This window comes from Macadamia integrifolia, chromosome 5 (assembly GCF_013358625.1).
Source record: "Macadamia integrifolia cultivar HAES 741 chromosome 5, SCU_Mint_v3, whole genome shotgun sequence".
Taxonomy (NCBI): domain Eukaryota; kingdom Viridiplantae; phylum Streptophyta; class Magnoliopsida; order Proteales; family Proteaceae; genus Macadamia; species Macadamia integrifolia.
Genome location: NC_056561.1, coordinates 9,572,621 through 9,587,758, shown reverse-complemented (window position 1 = coordinate 9,587,758; position 15,138 = coordinate 9,572,621). Strand labels below are relative to the sequence as shown.

General features: G+C 37.3%; 1 protein-coding gene across 1 annotated transcript; it reads right to left on the bottom strand.

Annotated features, from left to right (window-relative positions):
- Nucleotides 1–4,235: 4,235 nt before the first annotated feature.
- Nucleotides 4,236–12,005, bottom strand: LOC122078802 (patatin-like protein 2). The gene is made up of 8 exons (XM_042644938.1): nt 11,875–12,005; nt 10,924–11,063; nt 10,414–10,646; nt 9,293–9,479; nt 8,192–8,350; nt 7,785–8,090; nt 6,893–7,068; nt 4,236–4,575 (listed from the first exon to the last, which is right to left on the bottom strand). Exons 2-8 carry the CDS (start codon nt 11,050–11,052, stop codon nt 4,515–4,517), a joined length of 1,251 nt encoding a protein of 416 aa, XP_042500872.1. The 5' UTR covers nt 11,053–11,063; nt 11,875–12,005; the 3' UTR covers nt 4,236–4,514.
- Nucleotides 12,006–15,138: the final 3,133 nt, after the last annotated feature.

The window sequence follows — 15,138 nt, the reverse complement described above, 5'->3', positions numbered from 1 at the left end:
AATCTCACCTTCAATCAACTCGGTTTTAGGTGTTCTTCTCAGATGCGAGCTGTCATGGCCAGAGGGTAAATGTTAGAAACCCTAGACACAAATAATGAAGAAGAAAAAGAGAAGGAAGAAAGAAGAAAAATACGAAGAAGAAGAAGAAGAAGAAAACTAATACGAAGACGAAGAGGAAGAGGAAGAGGAAGAGGAAGAAGATCTCGAAGCAGTAGAAGATGAGCGGAAGAAGACTCTGATCGAGAAAGCAGAGGAAACAGAGGAACAAGAAGAAGAAGAAGAAGAAGAAGAAGGAGAAGAAGAATCGCAGACCTGTTGCTTCACCGTCGCTGAACCTCGGTCGGACTTCATCGGCAGAATCGCAGGATGATGTGGAAATGGATTCAACTTGAATCCATCGCTTTTATACGAACCTCCGGAACCGTGACTCGATTCCGGATTAACCTATTGAGGTTAATCCGGATGAATCATGGTTTTTAGTTGGTTACCCTGATTCTACTAGCCACCATGACTCCGAACCGATTTTTCACAAAAATGAACCAAACGGTTTAATTTAAATCGGAAACTGATTCCCTGGGATCTGGTCCGATGGATAAATCGAACCAAACGCCCCCTTAAGGTTCAGAGCGGGATAGGGTTCACAGGCCCAAACTTACACCCCTAGAGAGAGAGAGAGAGAGAGAGAGAGAGAGCATTATTAATAATGACTTCTTTTTTTTTTTGCAAAATCCTTATTAATTATTATGGAATAGGCAATATATACATAATATGAAGCTATATATTTAGGAACCAGGTTTTTCTAAAGCCATGGAAAAAGATAGACCCATCTAGGCCACTTGAGGGGGGAGGTGTGTGGGTCTCTCAACCCTTCGATCTTGTGGTGGTGAAGGAAAACTTCTCCCAATACACAACGAAATAACTTTACAAAAGGCAATATTATAGAGAAATCAAATGGTTACAGCATATTACAATTAACACCCCCTTCAAACTTTTCTCTAAAATTCCTAAATCAAAGTTGCAGTTTTGGAGCTTAATTGCACACTCAAAAAATATATTTTCAATGTGGGGGCAAGGGCCTATTAACAGATGTAGGTAATCTTCTTATTTTCTACACAACGTAGAATAGCAAATCTCACCTAAAACTATTGGATTTTGAGTGAGAATTAGGTGGTTTCTCATCAAGGGTTGAAAATAAGATAAAATCCAATACAATCAAGGTTATCCTGTGATTAATCAGGACTAAAAGCCTCCCTTGAGGCCTAAGGATTGCAGTTGGGTGGAATTTCAACCATAGCAGTCCATTTAATGCCAAGAAGGCTTTTTTCTTTTTTTGGTCAGTTTACATGTACCTCGACTAATCTTTGAAGAGACTAGCACAGCAACTCATCGTCATAGTCTCCACTTGAATCACAAATGCACGCTCGATATCAACTCGAGCTCATTGCATATCAACAAGAGCCCATTTGGAGTCGAAGTAAAATTTCACCATTAAGGCTTTTGGTTTTCTTGGTTCTATATACTTTGAGCTTGGCTGGGCTTAACTCAATCCAAATTCATTACAACTTTGATAGCTCATCATAACTTTAGCTCCAAAAATCCAAATTTATTGGTTCAAAGGGCATTCTAAAACTTTTTCTGAATATTTTTTGATGAGGGTTAAAATGCCACTCCCTTGGGTCATCTTTGGGTTTTCCTCGACCCCTTGGTCATCCTTGGCCTAGCCGACCCCTTGGCTCATCCTTGACTGAGCCGAATATGTCCCCCATCCACGGCTGAAGCATATTTGCACCGGTATAGATGGCCGACCTACCACCTCGGTCTCTCCTTAGACCAGCCTGCCACCTCAGTCTCTCTTCAGGCCAACCTTCAACCTTGGCCGCTCCTGAGGCCGACCTTCCACCTTGGACTCTCCTCAGGCCAACTTGCCATCTCTGTCTCCCCTCAGGCCGACCTATCACTTTGGCCTCCCCTCGGGCCGACCCGTCACCTTGGCTCAACACAATCAAGTAAGGCACCCAGAAACTTGCACGTGTCCACTCCTACATTTAAAGGACGTGACCCCTGATTATAGGGGGTAAGACTCAGGTCACTATACGTCACTAGAAGCATCCACCCTTCTCATGACTTGCACCTCCGAGATCAAAGAGGAATATTCCTAGAACATGCACTGGGATCTAGGATATTCCAAGAATCAAAGAGCCATTCCTTTCAAGGACTCCACACCTAATAGGACTCTCCATAAAAGTCTCTCCTTCTCTCTCTATCAACAGTCTATAAATACCAAGGTAAGCCTCCATCACAGGAGATTAAAATTTTTTTTCACTAAAGCTCTCTTAAGCAAACTGTTGTGGAAAGATCTAACTTAGGCATTAGAGAGTCCCCCGCCGGGTCAGCCTAGCTCTCCCTTGTCTTCTCTTCTGTGCAGATCGATTGGAACATCAGGAGCTGTGAAGAAGATCGGCTAGTCAATTTTACCACATCACTCTTATATGGCATGAAATTCAAGGGTTGTCTTTATCAACGATTTTTTTTCTTCTCGCTAAAGTTAAGAAATTTCATTAAGAAAAAAAGAAGAACAGAAGTACATCAAGATCACCAAAAATCAGAAGAGAAAGCTCCATCTTCAGCATTGCTATCAGCAGGGGATCTCAAATAATATTAGGTACAAAAAACAATATCTTGGCATAACTAAAGCATCCTTCACTATTTCTCTTGTTTGACTTCTCGTCACATATTTCATTACCTCTTTTCGACATGTCTTTTTAAAGCCTTCCATCTATATTAGCCTGTCATACTTTACATGCTAAGCTAGCGCTCTACCATCTGAGCTACATCCCAAAAAATTCTTTTTAGTGGAATTAGAAACTAGGACTTCTTCAAGGATCAAGGCCAAAGCTGGGAGGAAACACAACCACAATTTAGAAGAAGTGAGTCATTATTTGTGTGAGACTTGTGAGAGGATTCTTTGAGTAAGCAGGGTACACTACACCCTCTTAAAAATAAGGGTGTCAAACGTTGCTATTTTGGTTATTCGGTTCGGTTCCACTTCGATTTACATTTTGATAAGGTGAAACCAAAACAACATCGGATAGGAATAAGGTGAAATTAGAATCTTTTTCATCCGGTTTCGGTTTTAACGGTTTTTAATCAATTTTTGTTATTCGGTCCACAACCGGTCTACATGGGGTTAATAGTGTCGTTTTAGAAAATAGTTTGCATCCTACAACTAGTGTGAATCCTACATACATTAAATTTCCTAAAGATTTAAGAAAATATACATTTATTTTGCCAAGGACAAGATACTTTCTATGTAAAAGACTACACATATTATAACTAATTAACTATGATCCTAGAATTAGAAAATCAATGAGTGTGATTGTGTGAAAGTAAAGCTCCCTTCTCGGTTGGTACTTTGCTTCTTTTTTTTTCCTTCCCTTTTTTCGTAAAAACCCATGGAAATTCAAAACAATTTAAGTATTTGATACTAGATTCCGGTTAACCATCGGTTTTTTGGTTCTGTTCAGTCCCAAATAAGAATTATGGCCTATAAAATCAAAACCGGATCAATTTACTACGGTGTGGTTTGATTCGGTTATAACCGGTCAGTTTCGGTTATATATTGACACCCTTACTTACAATGCTTTTTTAATCATTCCTTTTCATTTTAAAAAATAATAATATAATAATCCCATGTGAGAGGCCGTGCAGTATGTGCACTTTAAACATAAAGAATCTTTTCCCGTAATTTATATTATTGAAGTTCCATCAACAGCAGTTTTTTTTTTTTTGGGGGGGGGGTGTTGGTGTTGTGTACTTATCTTTGTTGGATCAATGTGACACAATTTAGCAATGTAGTAGTATTTTTATTTCTTGAAGTTTGTATATGAGTTCTTTTTTTTTGTTTTAATCAATTTGAATTAATTATGATGGCAATGAAATTTTTATAATTATTGACAAAAATATTAAGAACTAATTCCAGAACAAGTCTACCAAACGCCGCCATTACTGTTCTCGAACTATTTTTCAAATAAGTTTACCATACATTAATATAGAGTCAAAGAGCACAATTTAAGAATAGAAACATTACCAAGCACAGCCTCAAACTCCAAACTTAATTGGCAAACAAAAAATATAGGTAGATATTTGTTTTGACGAAACACCTCCATTTCATCAGGTTCAACTTGATTTTGATAACTACTCTCATATTGGGTTGGGGTGGGGGTGAGACGAAGGAATAAAATAACACTTCATTCATTCATGATGGAAAAGGAGAACTACATCTTGTCATACATCATTTATTTAGAGTAATACTGCATATAACTGACACAATTTCGCCCAACCTGCTAAGCTCTAGTGGTTTCTTATTCAATACACGCCAAATACTAAGCTCTTTCAGACACATTTTGAGACTTCCCTTCTCTATTTTTATTTCTATTTTATTTTATTATTGTAGAACGTGCAAATGGAGCAAATCTTTCTCAATTATTGATAAAGAAGGGAAGAAACAAAAACCCCTAGATGACTACATTTTTTTCCAAACGGCGCTTCTTCTCATCAGACAATTGTTTTGCAAACCTGCGTGAACATCAATATAACAACAAGAATCATTTTTCTTCTTTTTATTCGGTAAAGAAAAACCATAGTCATATATATATATATATATATATTTATTCCAAGTTTCAGTTCTAAACCATTGCAAGAAAGTCATAAAGTTTTCTAATTTCTATAAAAATTAAGATTTTAGAGAAGGTACTGTCTAAATGACATCTAAATAGTGAAACTAACGGTATGAATAGGTGTGGTTTTGTGAATTTAATATACTTTTGGTTTGATGCAAGAGATAGAAAGGAGAATCTAAAGTCATATCGTACCAATAACTCGAATGTATTTTCAATACAAAAATCATATTGAGTCAATTCAGTTAGGTACGATTTTTTATTTGGTTTCATAAATGGTTTCTAATTCGGTTAAGTTTTTATATGGTTTCATAAACTATATGTCATATATAATATATGAGAAACATAAATAACATAGTACTAAGATACATAATATATAATTACTACACAAGTGTATATTCAATTTGGTTTGGGAATGGGTAATTCGTTATAGTTAGGTTTATACCAAATTGTTTGGCCTTAGATACCAAAACTGTACTGTACTAAATTAAATTTATTTTTCTTAATACCGAAATTCCAAAACTAGATCGATTCTTATTCAGCTCGAATCGATATGGTCTTAAACAATTGACATTCGGGTTTGATTCCCAAATTGACACCCTTTTTTGTAACCTTCTCTTTTTGTCCTTTACTTTATCTCAAATTTCTTTGAAATAAAGATTAAAAAAAAAAGTTTTCAAAATAATTTGAAGTGATTTATCACTATATTATTATCAGAAGCTCTCATTGTCTGAGTACATATATATATATATATATTATTAAATGATAAAAAAAAAAAAGATTACAAATTATTTAACACCTTTAAGTTTGTTAATCCATTTGAGGTAGTGTAAATGTTAAATTTTGCCAATAAAAATTTGAATTCAACAAATGAGGATACTTCTTATCTATTCAGCAGTTGGCATTGCTGATTCAATCCCTCCAAATGGAAAAAAGTATTAGAATATATCCTCCAGGGGCTACCTAAAATGACCTTTCTCAATTATATTAATGGGGAGAGGGTTCCCTAAAAGGTAGTGTGACCCTATGCCAATGTGGGGGTCAATGGGAACTCATGCTGAAGCATCAACAAAAGTGAGATTTCCACCTCGTGAAGAACGGAGTGATCCTTCCCCACTCCCCCTTCCCCCTTTCCCCCTTTCCCCCTTTCCCCTTCCCCTTCCCCTTCCCCCTCTATGTCTTGGCATAGGGGCCACACTACCTGTTAGGGTTTTTTTTCTTATATTAATTTATAAGGAATGAGTCTCTTGTCTGTCTGCGTGATGTACACTAGCACCTCCCCATGTTTATCTTTGTCTTCCCACAATAGGAGGCAAATATGCCATTTAATAGAAAGGAAGAGAGAGATTAACACATGGAGGCATTAACTTACACTACCCAACTTGGCAGCATTTTTTCTATGTTATGCCTAGCTAGCACCTTTAATTAACAAATAAAGATTGTGGATACTCCATCAAAATTGTCTATGGTGAGACGGTAAGGTGCAATGAACATCTAATAGCTGGGGTGCATGGTCAGGCCCGCCCAGCCATTGAATGCTTATTGCATCTCACCACTCGTTGCAGACAATTTGAACTCTTCGTCAAGTAGGTACAGAAACAATATTTGATACTTTCTGATCTAAACACGTGTCTCTACCACATGGCAAGTTGAATTTTGTAGATGAGTCAACTTTTAATCCAAATGAATTTTACAAAAGTACCGAAATAGAGCACTAAAAACATTTAGATTATTACCAAAAGGTGCGTAGACCATAAAAAAAAAATTTTTTTTCCCAGATGCTAGACAAGGGCCACTATGTTAGGCAAGACCTATTTATGGCCCGTTGTGCCACATTTATTCTATTACTACCATTACTATTATTTCAAGAATGTGGGGGTTAGGGGGTTAGGACTTAGGATTGTTGAACTAACAACCTTTCTTAGACTTATGTTACACTCCAACTGTAAAGTGCAGCGTGTGAACAAACTAGATGCTCAACTGCCCCAGACAAGGGTGTTTGAATATATATGAGAGGGTATAGCATTGCATGGGGAGTTATATTATTGAGTTTGATCTGAAATATGACAAATTAATGATTTTGAGTCTTTGACAGGTAGGGCCGTGTTTATTTATGGAGTAAAACTATAGAGAAATAAAGATAGCCCATTTATAATCAATTAACCGGGAATAAACCTAGGTAGAGGAAGAATAATATATAGTTTTTGTGTTCTTACTTGATAAGAGCTTCTCGGTTTGTGAGTCGAATTGAAACTGGTCTGTACTGGCCAGTCTCCAAGTCCACCGAAGCAACAGGTTTGTTTAAGAGCTGTTCCCCTATCCTCTCAAGCTTCTTAAGGTTTTCTTCCGATACATCATCCATGGCAGCTTCAGAACTTTCCAAATTCTCACACTGTGTTATTTAATTTGCATGCAATCAATTACATATATGTTAGTGTCTCAATTAATATAAAACAATCTAACAACGACAGAAATATAAGGCACCATTTGATAACGTTTCTGCTGTTTTTGTGTCTAGAAACAGCGGAAATAGCAGAAACGACTTTTCATGTTTTTGGAAACAAGATTTTTTGGTGTTTGACAAACCTATTTCTCAAAACGTTTTTTTGCAGACATTATGCCACTAAAAAGCCCAATAGTACTCTCGGATGCCCAAAAGGGAGAGAGGGTACTTCGGTTGCCTCTTTTTAGGTTTAAATAGTTGAAAGATTTATGGAGCACAACAGTAATTTTTTTTTTCTCTCTCAAATTTGTTTCTAGAAACAACGACGTCAAAGTTGTTTTTAGACTTATAAATAGGCACAAATTTTGATTTATGTTTCTAGAAACGGGTGAAACGAAACAACTTTATCAAACACTTTTTAGGCTATTTTTTCATTTCTGGGAACAATAAAATACAGAAACAACAGAAACGTTACGTCATCAAACGGTGACTTCAACTCCTCTGGATCATGTTTACATGCAAACCATCATAAAACAAGCTTAACCATTTCATAAGAATCCAAATGCAGAGCGAGGGAGACAAATAAAGAACTGGATACTACATAAACCATAATGCTGGGGACAGAAAAGGACGCACCTTGGTATAGTAGATCAAACTACACCTACCTGGATTCGAAGGTAATCATGTTCATGATGTAGGAAATACATGGCTGTGTATAAGTCAACCATATCAGATGCTGCATTTGCGAAACAATCTATTATTGGACATGAACCAGCAGAACCCTTAAGCCAATCTGTTGAGAGCCAATCAAGAAACCCCCAATTGCGTCCTTGAACTGCTAATTTCCCCTCATTCTTTACTTCTCCTGTGCCGAGGGATAGAACCAGATACATGTCCTGCTTATTCGAGCACTTATTACAAGTTCTTTCTCTCTTCCTTTCCTTCTCCATTTCTCCAATTGCAAGCAAAGTCTTATCAAAAAAAAAAGGGAAGGGTACGTGAGCTTGGATTTCATAGAAGAAGAAACATATTTGGTTGCAGATAGGTTGAAGGAGAGATTAATTAATATTACTGGATTATTGGCCGCCACACCTCCATCTACGAGGTTGAATTCCTTCGTGATTGATAATGTGGTGTTCTTAAAATAATATGGAGGAAAATAAGTCGGTGCTGCAGTTGTAGAGATACAGACGTTGGCCATCAATGAATCATCTAAATCATTCGCTTTCGCCTGCATGCGAACAGTGCAATCATAAAGAATAATCAACAATTAATATCGCAGGCAACGTTCTACCAAAAAATATCACTCACAACGACAACGATGAAGAATATATCAATGGTTTACCGTCCGGGGTGTAGGGGCTACACCAGTGTGGGGCCAATGAGGGTGTACCTAAAAGCGTCAACATGCCAAGGTCGACATTTTCAACTTTCATGGAGGCAAAGCTGTCATTTCAACTGCCTGGTTACAATCCCTACACTACAGGACAGAAATCATTCTCCTTATATTTAGAAAGAGAGAAAGAACCATACCCATTTGGCGTTCCTTAAGTGCAAACTTACGTGCACACCCAGCTGTGCCTTGGCATAGGGGGTGCTGACACTGGAGGGCACAAAAAGAATCCTGCCTGCTTGCATGGCTCTATGTCCACAAAAAGGCAGGCGTGAAAGACCACACTGTCCCCACCCAAATGTCTCTACATGGCCTCTCATTGGTTTGTGAAGCAGTGCTGCACAAGAGGACAGTGTTCTCTTGTTGTGTATATATACATAGGAAAAAAAGAACACTGCGAGGCTAGTGTTCCTCACACCCAGACACATCTGGGTATGAAAAGATCCAACTACCCTTGTGTGTGTTGGGTATTTTCACAACCATTTGTGTCTGAGTGTGGGAACGCTACCCCAGCAAGCTAGGTTCCCTCGCACACACACACACACACACACACACATATATATATATATATATATATATGTGGCCATTGCGCTAGTGGGAAAGTCGCACAAAGACCTCTTCTATGCATGGGTTGGGGGTCGGGGTAGCATAGTGTTTTTTCTCATTTCTATGTCTAGATATAGATACACTGAAGTAGGTAACTTTCTTTTTTTAGAAAAAATTAATTATAGGAGAACTGATAAAGCAAGCAAATTAGAGCTAGGCATGATCGATGATCACCCTTAAGGTGCTGAAGATGGTAGGTTGCATGAGTTTGATATCGAAACTAGTGAGAAGCACATTGGTGAGTGTCTCCCCTATCTTCCTTTCTCCCACTAACTCCTTGATTAGTTGGCGCAGGTAAGTGCCTTTGTATTTGGCATTGGTTGCTCGCAAGAAGATACTCCAAGCCAATCCCTTCAGATGACTGTACATTATTATAAAGAGGAGACAGATAAGAATGAACGGTTTTGACATTCGTCATGAATCCAAGAAAAAGAAGAAGAAGAATCCCACCCTGTTCGACACTCTCCAAATTCATAGAATGAGGTTTTTATTTGTAATATGGGTATATGAAGTTGAGAAAAGGAAGGAAGGAGTCCGGATACCGGAGAGTCCAGAATACCTTCAAATGTTTTTTTCCCATTTTAGAGTCATGTTTGGTAATTAAGAAAAGAAAATATATTAATACAAGAGACATAATAAAACAAAAGTTATGATTATATACAATGATTTTTTTGTGTTTATCTTTCTTTTCAAATTCGATTTTTTTTTTTTTTTTTCCCTTTGACTTCCAAACATAGCTTTAATCACAAGATGGTGGATTCTTAAAAAGAGAATGCAAACATTTATTGGGTAGAAAAATATATATTTTAGGGTAAAAGATTCATACGCTTTTCGTGCGGGAATTCTTTGGCACATCCTCTCACCTAAATGAGGGCCTCTCTCTCTCTCTCTCCCTCTCTCTCACTCTCTCTCTCTCTCTCTCTCTTTGAATAAACTCCCCTATAGCTCCCGTGAATAGATCAGATTCACTTACAAGAATGTTCTCGTATACTCCTGATTCGTGGATATAGAATCTATTAAATGAAGAGCGAGAAAATTGATTCTCTATCCACGGATCAGAACCGTTCTCATACGTGACCCTGAACAGCTCTCATAGCTCCCATATGCCCAAATTAAATCTCGGATGTAAAGAAAACCCTCTCCCTATATTTTATAGAAAATGTAAGCATTTATTTTCCCTTCAATTCTCTTTCAGCACTTCCCTTCAATGAAAACTTATCCCATGTCTAAATGGTAAGATGTACATACAAAAACTTTGCAGAGCCCACTTAGACCTTGATAATGATGATGCCTACCTGCCGACTTCTGTATTCTTTTCTTCTGTATTCTTTTCCTGAGGTGAAAAGATTCTAGGGCATTCGGCACGATAGAAGTTGCAAATGTCACTAGCAGGCTTTATTGGTTGTTTGCCTTGGGGGTCTGATGGTTTCGGAGTTGCTAGCATGGCTGCTATGAGGCCTCCCGTGCTGGTCCCAGCGATCATGTCAAAATATTCTGAGATGCTCACAAATTTATCACCGTCCAACCGCTTGTTTAATAAAAAAGAGTAATTAGTTAGTCTGACATAGCCAGATAGCATTCTTTCTTCCATATATATGGGAGAGAAACGTTATCCACCCGCTTTTTCCCAAACCCGGTCCTGCCACTTTGAAACCAGGGGCTGTGTTTGGCATGGGAAACAGGACGAGCAACATTCTCCCTTTTGTTTACTTTTTATATATATATATATATATATATATATAGATAGATAGATAGATATATTCAAATAACAAGAAATTGATGATCAAAACACAAAAATAGTCTACCTTGAGCTCAGTTTCAAGGAATGCTAGGATTTTCCCTGGGATGATCCCTCTCGCTCCTCCGCCATCGATGCTAAGAACAGTGATCAGTTTTCCATTGGAGCAGCACCCCGTGTCGCAATTTCCAGCCATTATATTGATTTCTGTTCCCACAATATATATGACTATTAGTAATATGATTAGAATTATTGTTTTTTTCGGTCACATTCAACAGCTAGGAGGAGTCTTTCGGGGAGCATGCTCGAGATACTCTCAGCTGTTTGATGCACATTGAGAAGATCTGAATCCATATGATAACATCTACTACATCCAAATTTGGTTACTAATTAGCACTCAAACTCAATGCAAATATTGTAAAACGCCGAGGTTTCCCATACATGCCCCCTCACATGAAAATTTAGGAAACCTGGCGGCTTTAAGAACCTTTGTCCAAAATAAATAATCTCTCTCTCACAAAGTTAAAACTAAGATGAAATAAAATAAAATTTTCCGACACGTTTCTCTCTGAGTAGTTGGCAAATCCATAAATGAGCTTTACAAGATTTCAATTTACTCAAACAAATATGTCTCATGTATACTAATGAACATATATTTCTATGTGATAAATATTTGATAGAAAAAACTAACCTTAAAAGCTTATTTGATATAAAGAATATGAATCACAAAAGTTGGAAAAAGAATCCCATCTAAGCAAGCTCACTTTGGCCATTCAACTTAGTTGATATACACAACCCCTACTCATGCGACTCACTCGAAATCAGAATTCTACTTATCTCACGCTTGAAAAATCTAAAGCTCCAAAAGCCAAAACAACTAACAGTAATGGCAATACGAATGCTAAAAAAATAGAATAATGAAGAAAAGGAATAGGAAATGAGGCCCCAAGCCCAGCATATCCATTTACTCGAAACCAAGCAAGCAAGTTCAGAAAAGGAGAAACTTGAGATTCTGTACCTAGCTCTTTAAGTTTCTATACTCTTTATCAGTTTAGTTCAAAGGAGTGATAAGGCTGAGGGGCATTTATGGAGTGGTGTGAGCAAATCATATAATGCAATCTGGCAACTTGGGGGAAGACTTGCTAGTTTCTTTCCTTGGTTTAATATGGGAATAAATTTACTATTTTGTAGGTTTGCAGGCAACACGTGAAACATGAAGTTGAATATCCACACAACGGTGATCATCAATCAAGGGATAGGGCTTCCTGAGCAAGTAGTATGAGGGAGTGCATTAATGAAGGCCACAGAATAGTTTCATAAATAAGGGTAGATTTTTTGTGAAAATAAATAAGGGTCTGTTACGATCCCATATCAGCTTATGGGGGTTGATCTCACATCGGTTTCTTATGGGAATTAATGTTGGTTGATATAGTCTTGGGTCCCCTCACCTTGTAAGCCAGTTTACAGGGTTGAGTTTTTCCAGGACAGTGAAAGTCCCTTCGAAAGAGCTACCTAATCCGGAGTGGGTCATCGTGGACGTCGGGTTTAAAAGCGTGATGATATGTTATGATCCCAAATCAGCTTATGAGAGAGAGAGAGAGAGAGAGAGAGAGAAAGAATATGTATGTGCTCCCTTTGTTGGAAAATCAAGATCTGAGTAGTAGGGAGAAAAGAGACGATAAAGACCCAACAATCTGGCAACCATACTTATTTTGTAGGCTTGCAGGCGACATGTGAAACATGAAGTTCAATATCCACACCATGGTCATCAATTAAGGGATAAAGTTTCCTGAGCAAGTGGTATGAGGGGTTGCATCAATCACTCGATTGATTTACAGGTCATTTTATGAGAGAGAGAGAGACCCAACAATCTGACAACTTGTGGAAGAGTTGCTAGCTTCTTTCCTTGGTTTCATACGGGAATACATTTATTATTTTGTAGGTTTGCAGGTGACACGTGAAACATGAAGTTGAATATTCACACCATGGTCATCAATCAAGGGATAGGGCTTCCTAAGCAAGTGGTATGAGGGAGTGCATCAATGAAGGCCACAGAATAGTTTCATAAATTAGGGTGGATTTTTTGTGAAAATAAATAAGGGTCAATTGATCAATCTACAAGTCTTCCTTTTTCTTTTTTTTTATTTTTTATTTTTTTTTAATTAGGTGCAATTCACATATTTTGAAAAAATATCTTATCCCTCCCCCATTTTTATAAAGAAATTACATATAAATTCATTTCGTTAGTTGAGAATCGTTAAGTGGCGATGCCATGGGGTCAATATTTACTAAATAATCAAATTACCCTTGAAGAAGGGTAAGCCTACCATTCTCGTCATCTTTCTTCTCCTATATCTTTCTCATAATTTTCTCTTCTCCTCCTCCTTCTTCTTCTTCTTCTGATAACACAATTGAAGGCAACCCCACACCACCCCTATCCTCCTTCCTTAATCTCTTCACCCACCGTCCTCTTGCCCTTGCTCTACAACCCTACCCCCTCCCAACCGTCCTGTATTTTACTTTTTTTATGATGTTTTTTCATTAGTTTAATCATATTTATTTTGACTTCATGGTTTTTAACTATTGGTTTTGTCATGTACGATTATTCCTTTCATTTTTTTTGTGTTTTTCCTTTTCCTAGATTTTGTTAGGACATAAGGGTCTTTTTGTATTTATTTCATACACATTATTTCTTGTAATTTATTTATATTTTATGATGTTAGCTCCTTATTTATCATGTTAGTTAATTCTTTTGCATATTTTCTTAACTCCATCCCCATATTAGATGTGTTATGAAAGATTTGCCAAACTTGCAAGTCTTAGGGGCATTTCGAACTTTTTCTGTATATGTGTCATGTGTTGTATTTTATTCTTGTTTATAGTACATCATGTTTGTATTATATTTCGTGCTTGTATGCTCCCCATCCCCATGTCCTAATGCATATGTGTTTCAATCTTGATTTTTCCATGTTATAGATGATTACTTAGCATGATAGGGATATAGATGATGATGGATGGCAGTTTTGTAATTTTCAGCATGTTATATTCTAAGTTTGATTTTTTCTTCCCATGATATTGACATGTTTGATTTTTTAATGAGACTGTACCGGCAAATGTGATACTCGAGGGCCTTTGTGTAACTCATGGGGACGTCAGCCATTGCATTAGATCAGTGCGTCACCAGAAGTGACTGATTGAAAAAAAAAATATATCTAAGGGCATTTAATTTGTCAAGTTCAATTTCTTTTTGTTAGTTGAGAAAGCGGATCATGTTCTCATATGAGAGTTATTCTTGTGGTGGATTCTATTTATGTGAATTATATCGTGTGAGAATGATTTTTACATGAAAATGATTCTTGTATGGTAACATAATTGTTTTCGTTTGTTGAAGGGTATTGTGACAAATTCATGCCCTCCAAATATTTCTATATAAACACTCCATGTTACTACACAATACAGTCCATCTCTACAATTGAATAATCTCCCAGCTCTAAAGTTTAGCCCATTCAAGTAAAAATATGTCTCGCCATGGCTGCCCTGAAGGAGTGTTAGTGGATAAAAACCGAAAGGCAAGTGCAATTCTTTTTCTTTTTTTTTCTTTTCATTTTTTAGTCATGTTTCTTGCACTTCAAACATAGGGGCTCTTTTCCTTGAGTTATAATTAGGTCCATTCTCGTACGGTGCTTGATTCACACATAGAATTTACTTATTCTCTCTTTTCTTACAACAAACTTTTCCATTGAGGCTGTGTGAATAAAAGAATGAAGTACAAAATTGGTTTAAGAGGTTCATTTTGTGCTTGGCATATTTTGAACCAAGAGGAGATTTATAGTTTTTGAATTTCAAAATTCACATTGGGAATTGTAAAGTTTTCTTTTGCTCTAAAATGAAAAAAACAAAATCTTGTCAAAAACATGAGAAAATACAAAAAGGTTTTTCTTTTCTTTTCTTTTCTTTTCTCTCTTCTAAAGGTAACTAAACACGAACATTAGGATAGCCTAATGGTGGTAGCTTCAGCTTGTGGAGCCAGCACCCAGGTGAGGAGGTCGTGGGATCGAACCCTATCGTACGCATTGTGTGAGTGTATGTATGTGTGTTTTTTTCTTATTTTATTCTGTACTCACTCGTGGGTTGCCCAAATGGTTAGGTTAAACGAACTGGGGATAGTGTGATTTAGGCTAGGGATAGTGTGATTTAGGCGCACGGTCTCAGGTTCGATTCCCTTAGGCGTACGGGAGGTGCGCGTAAGTTGGCCCGGACACCTTTGGTTAACAAAAAAAAA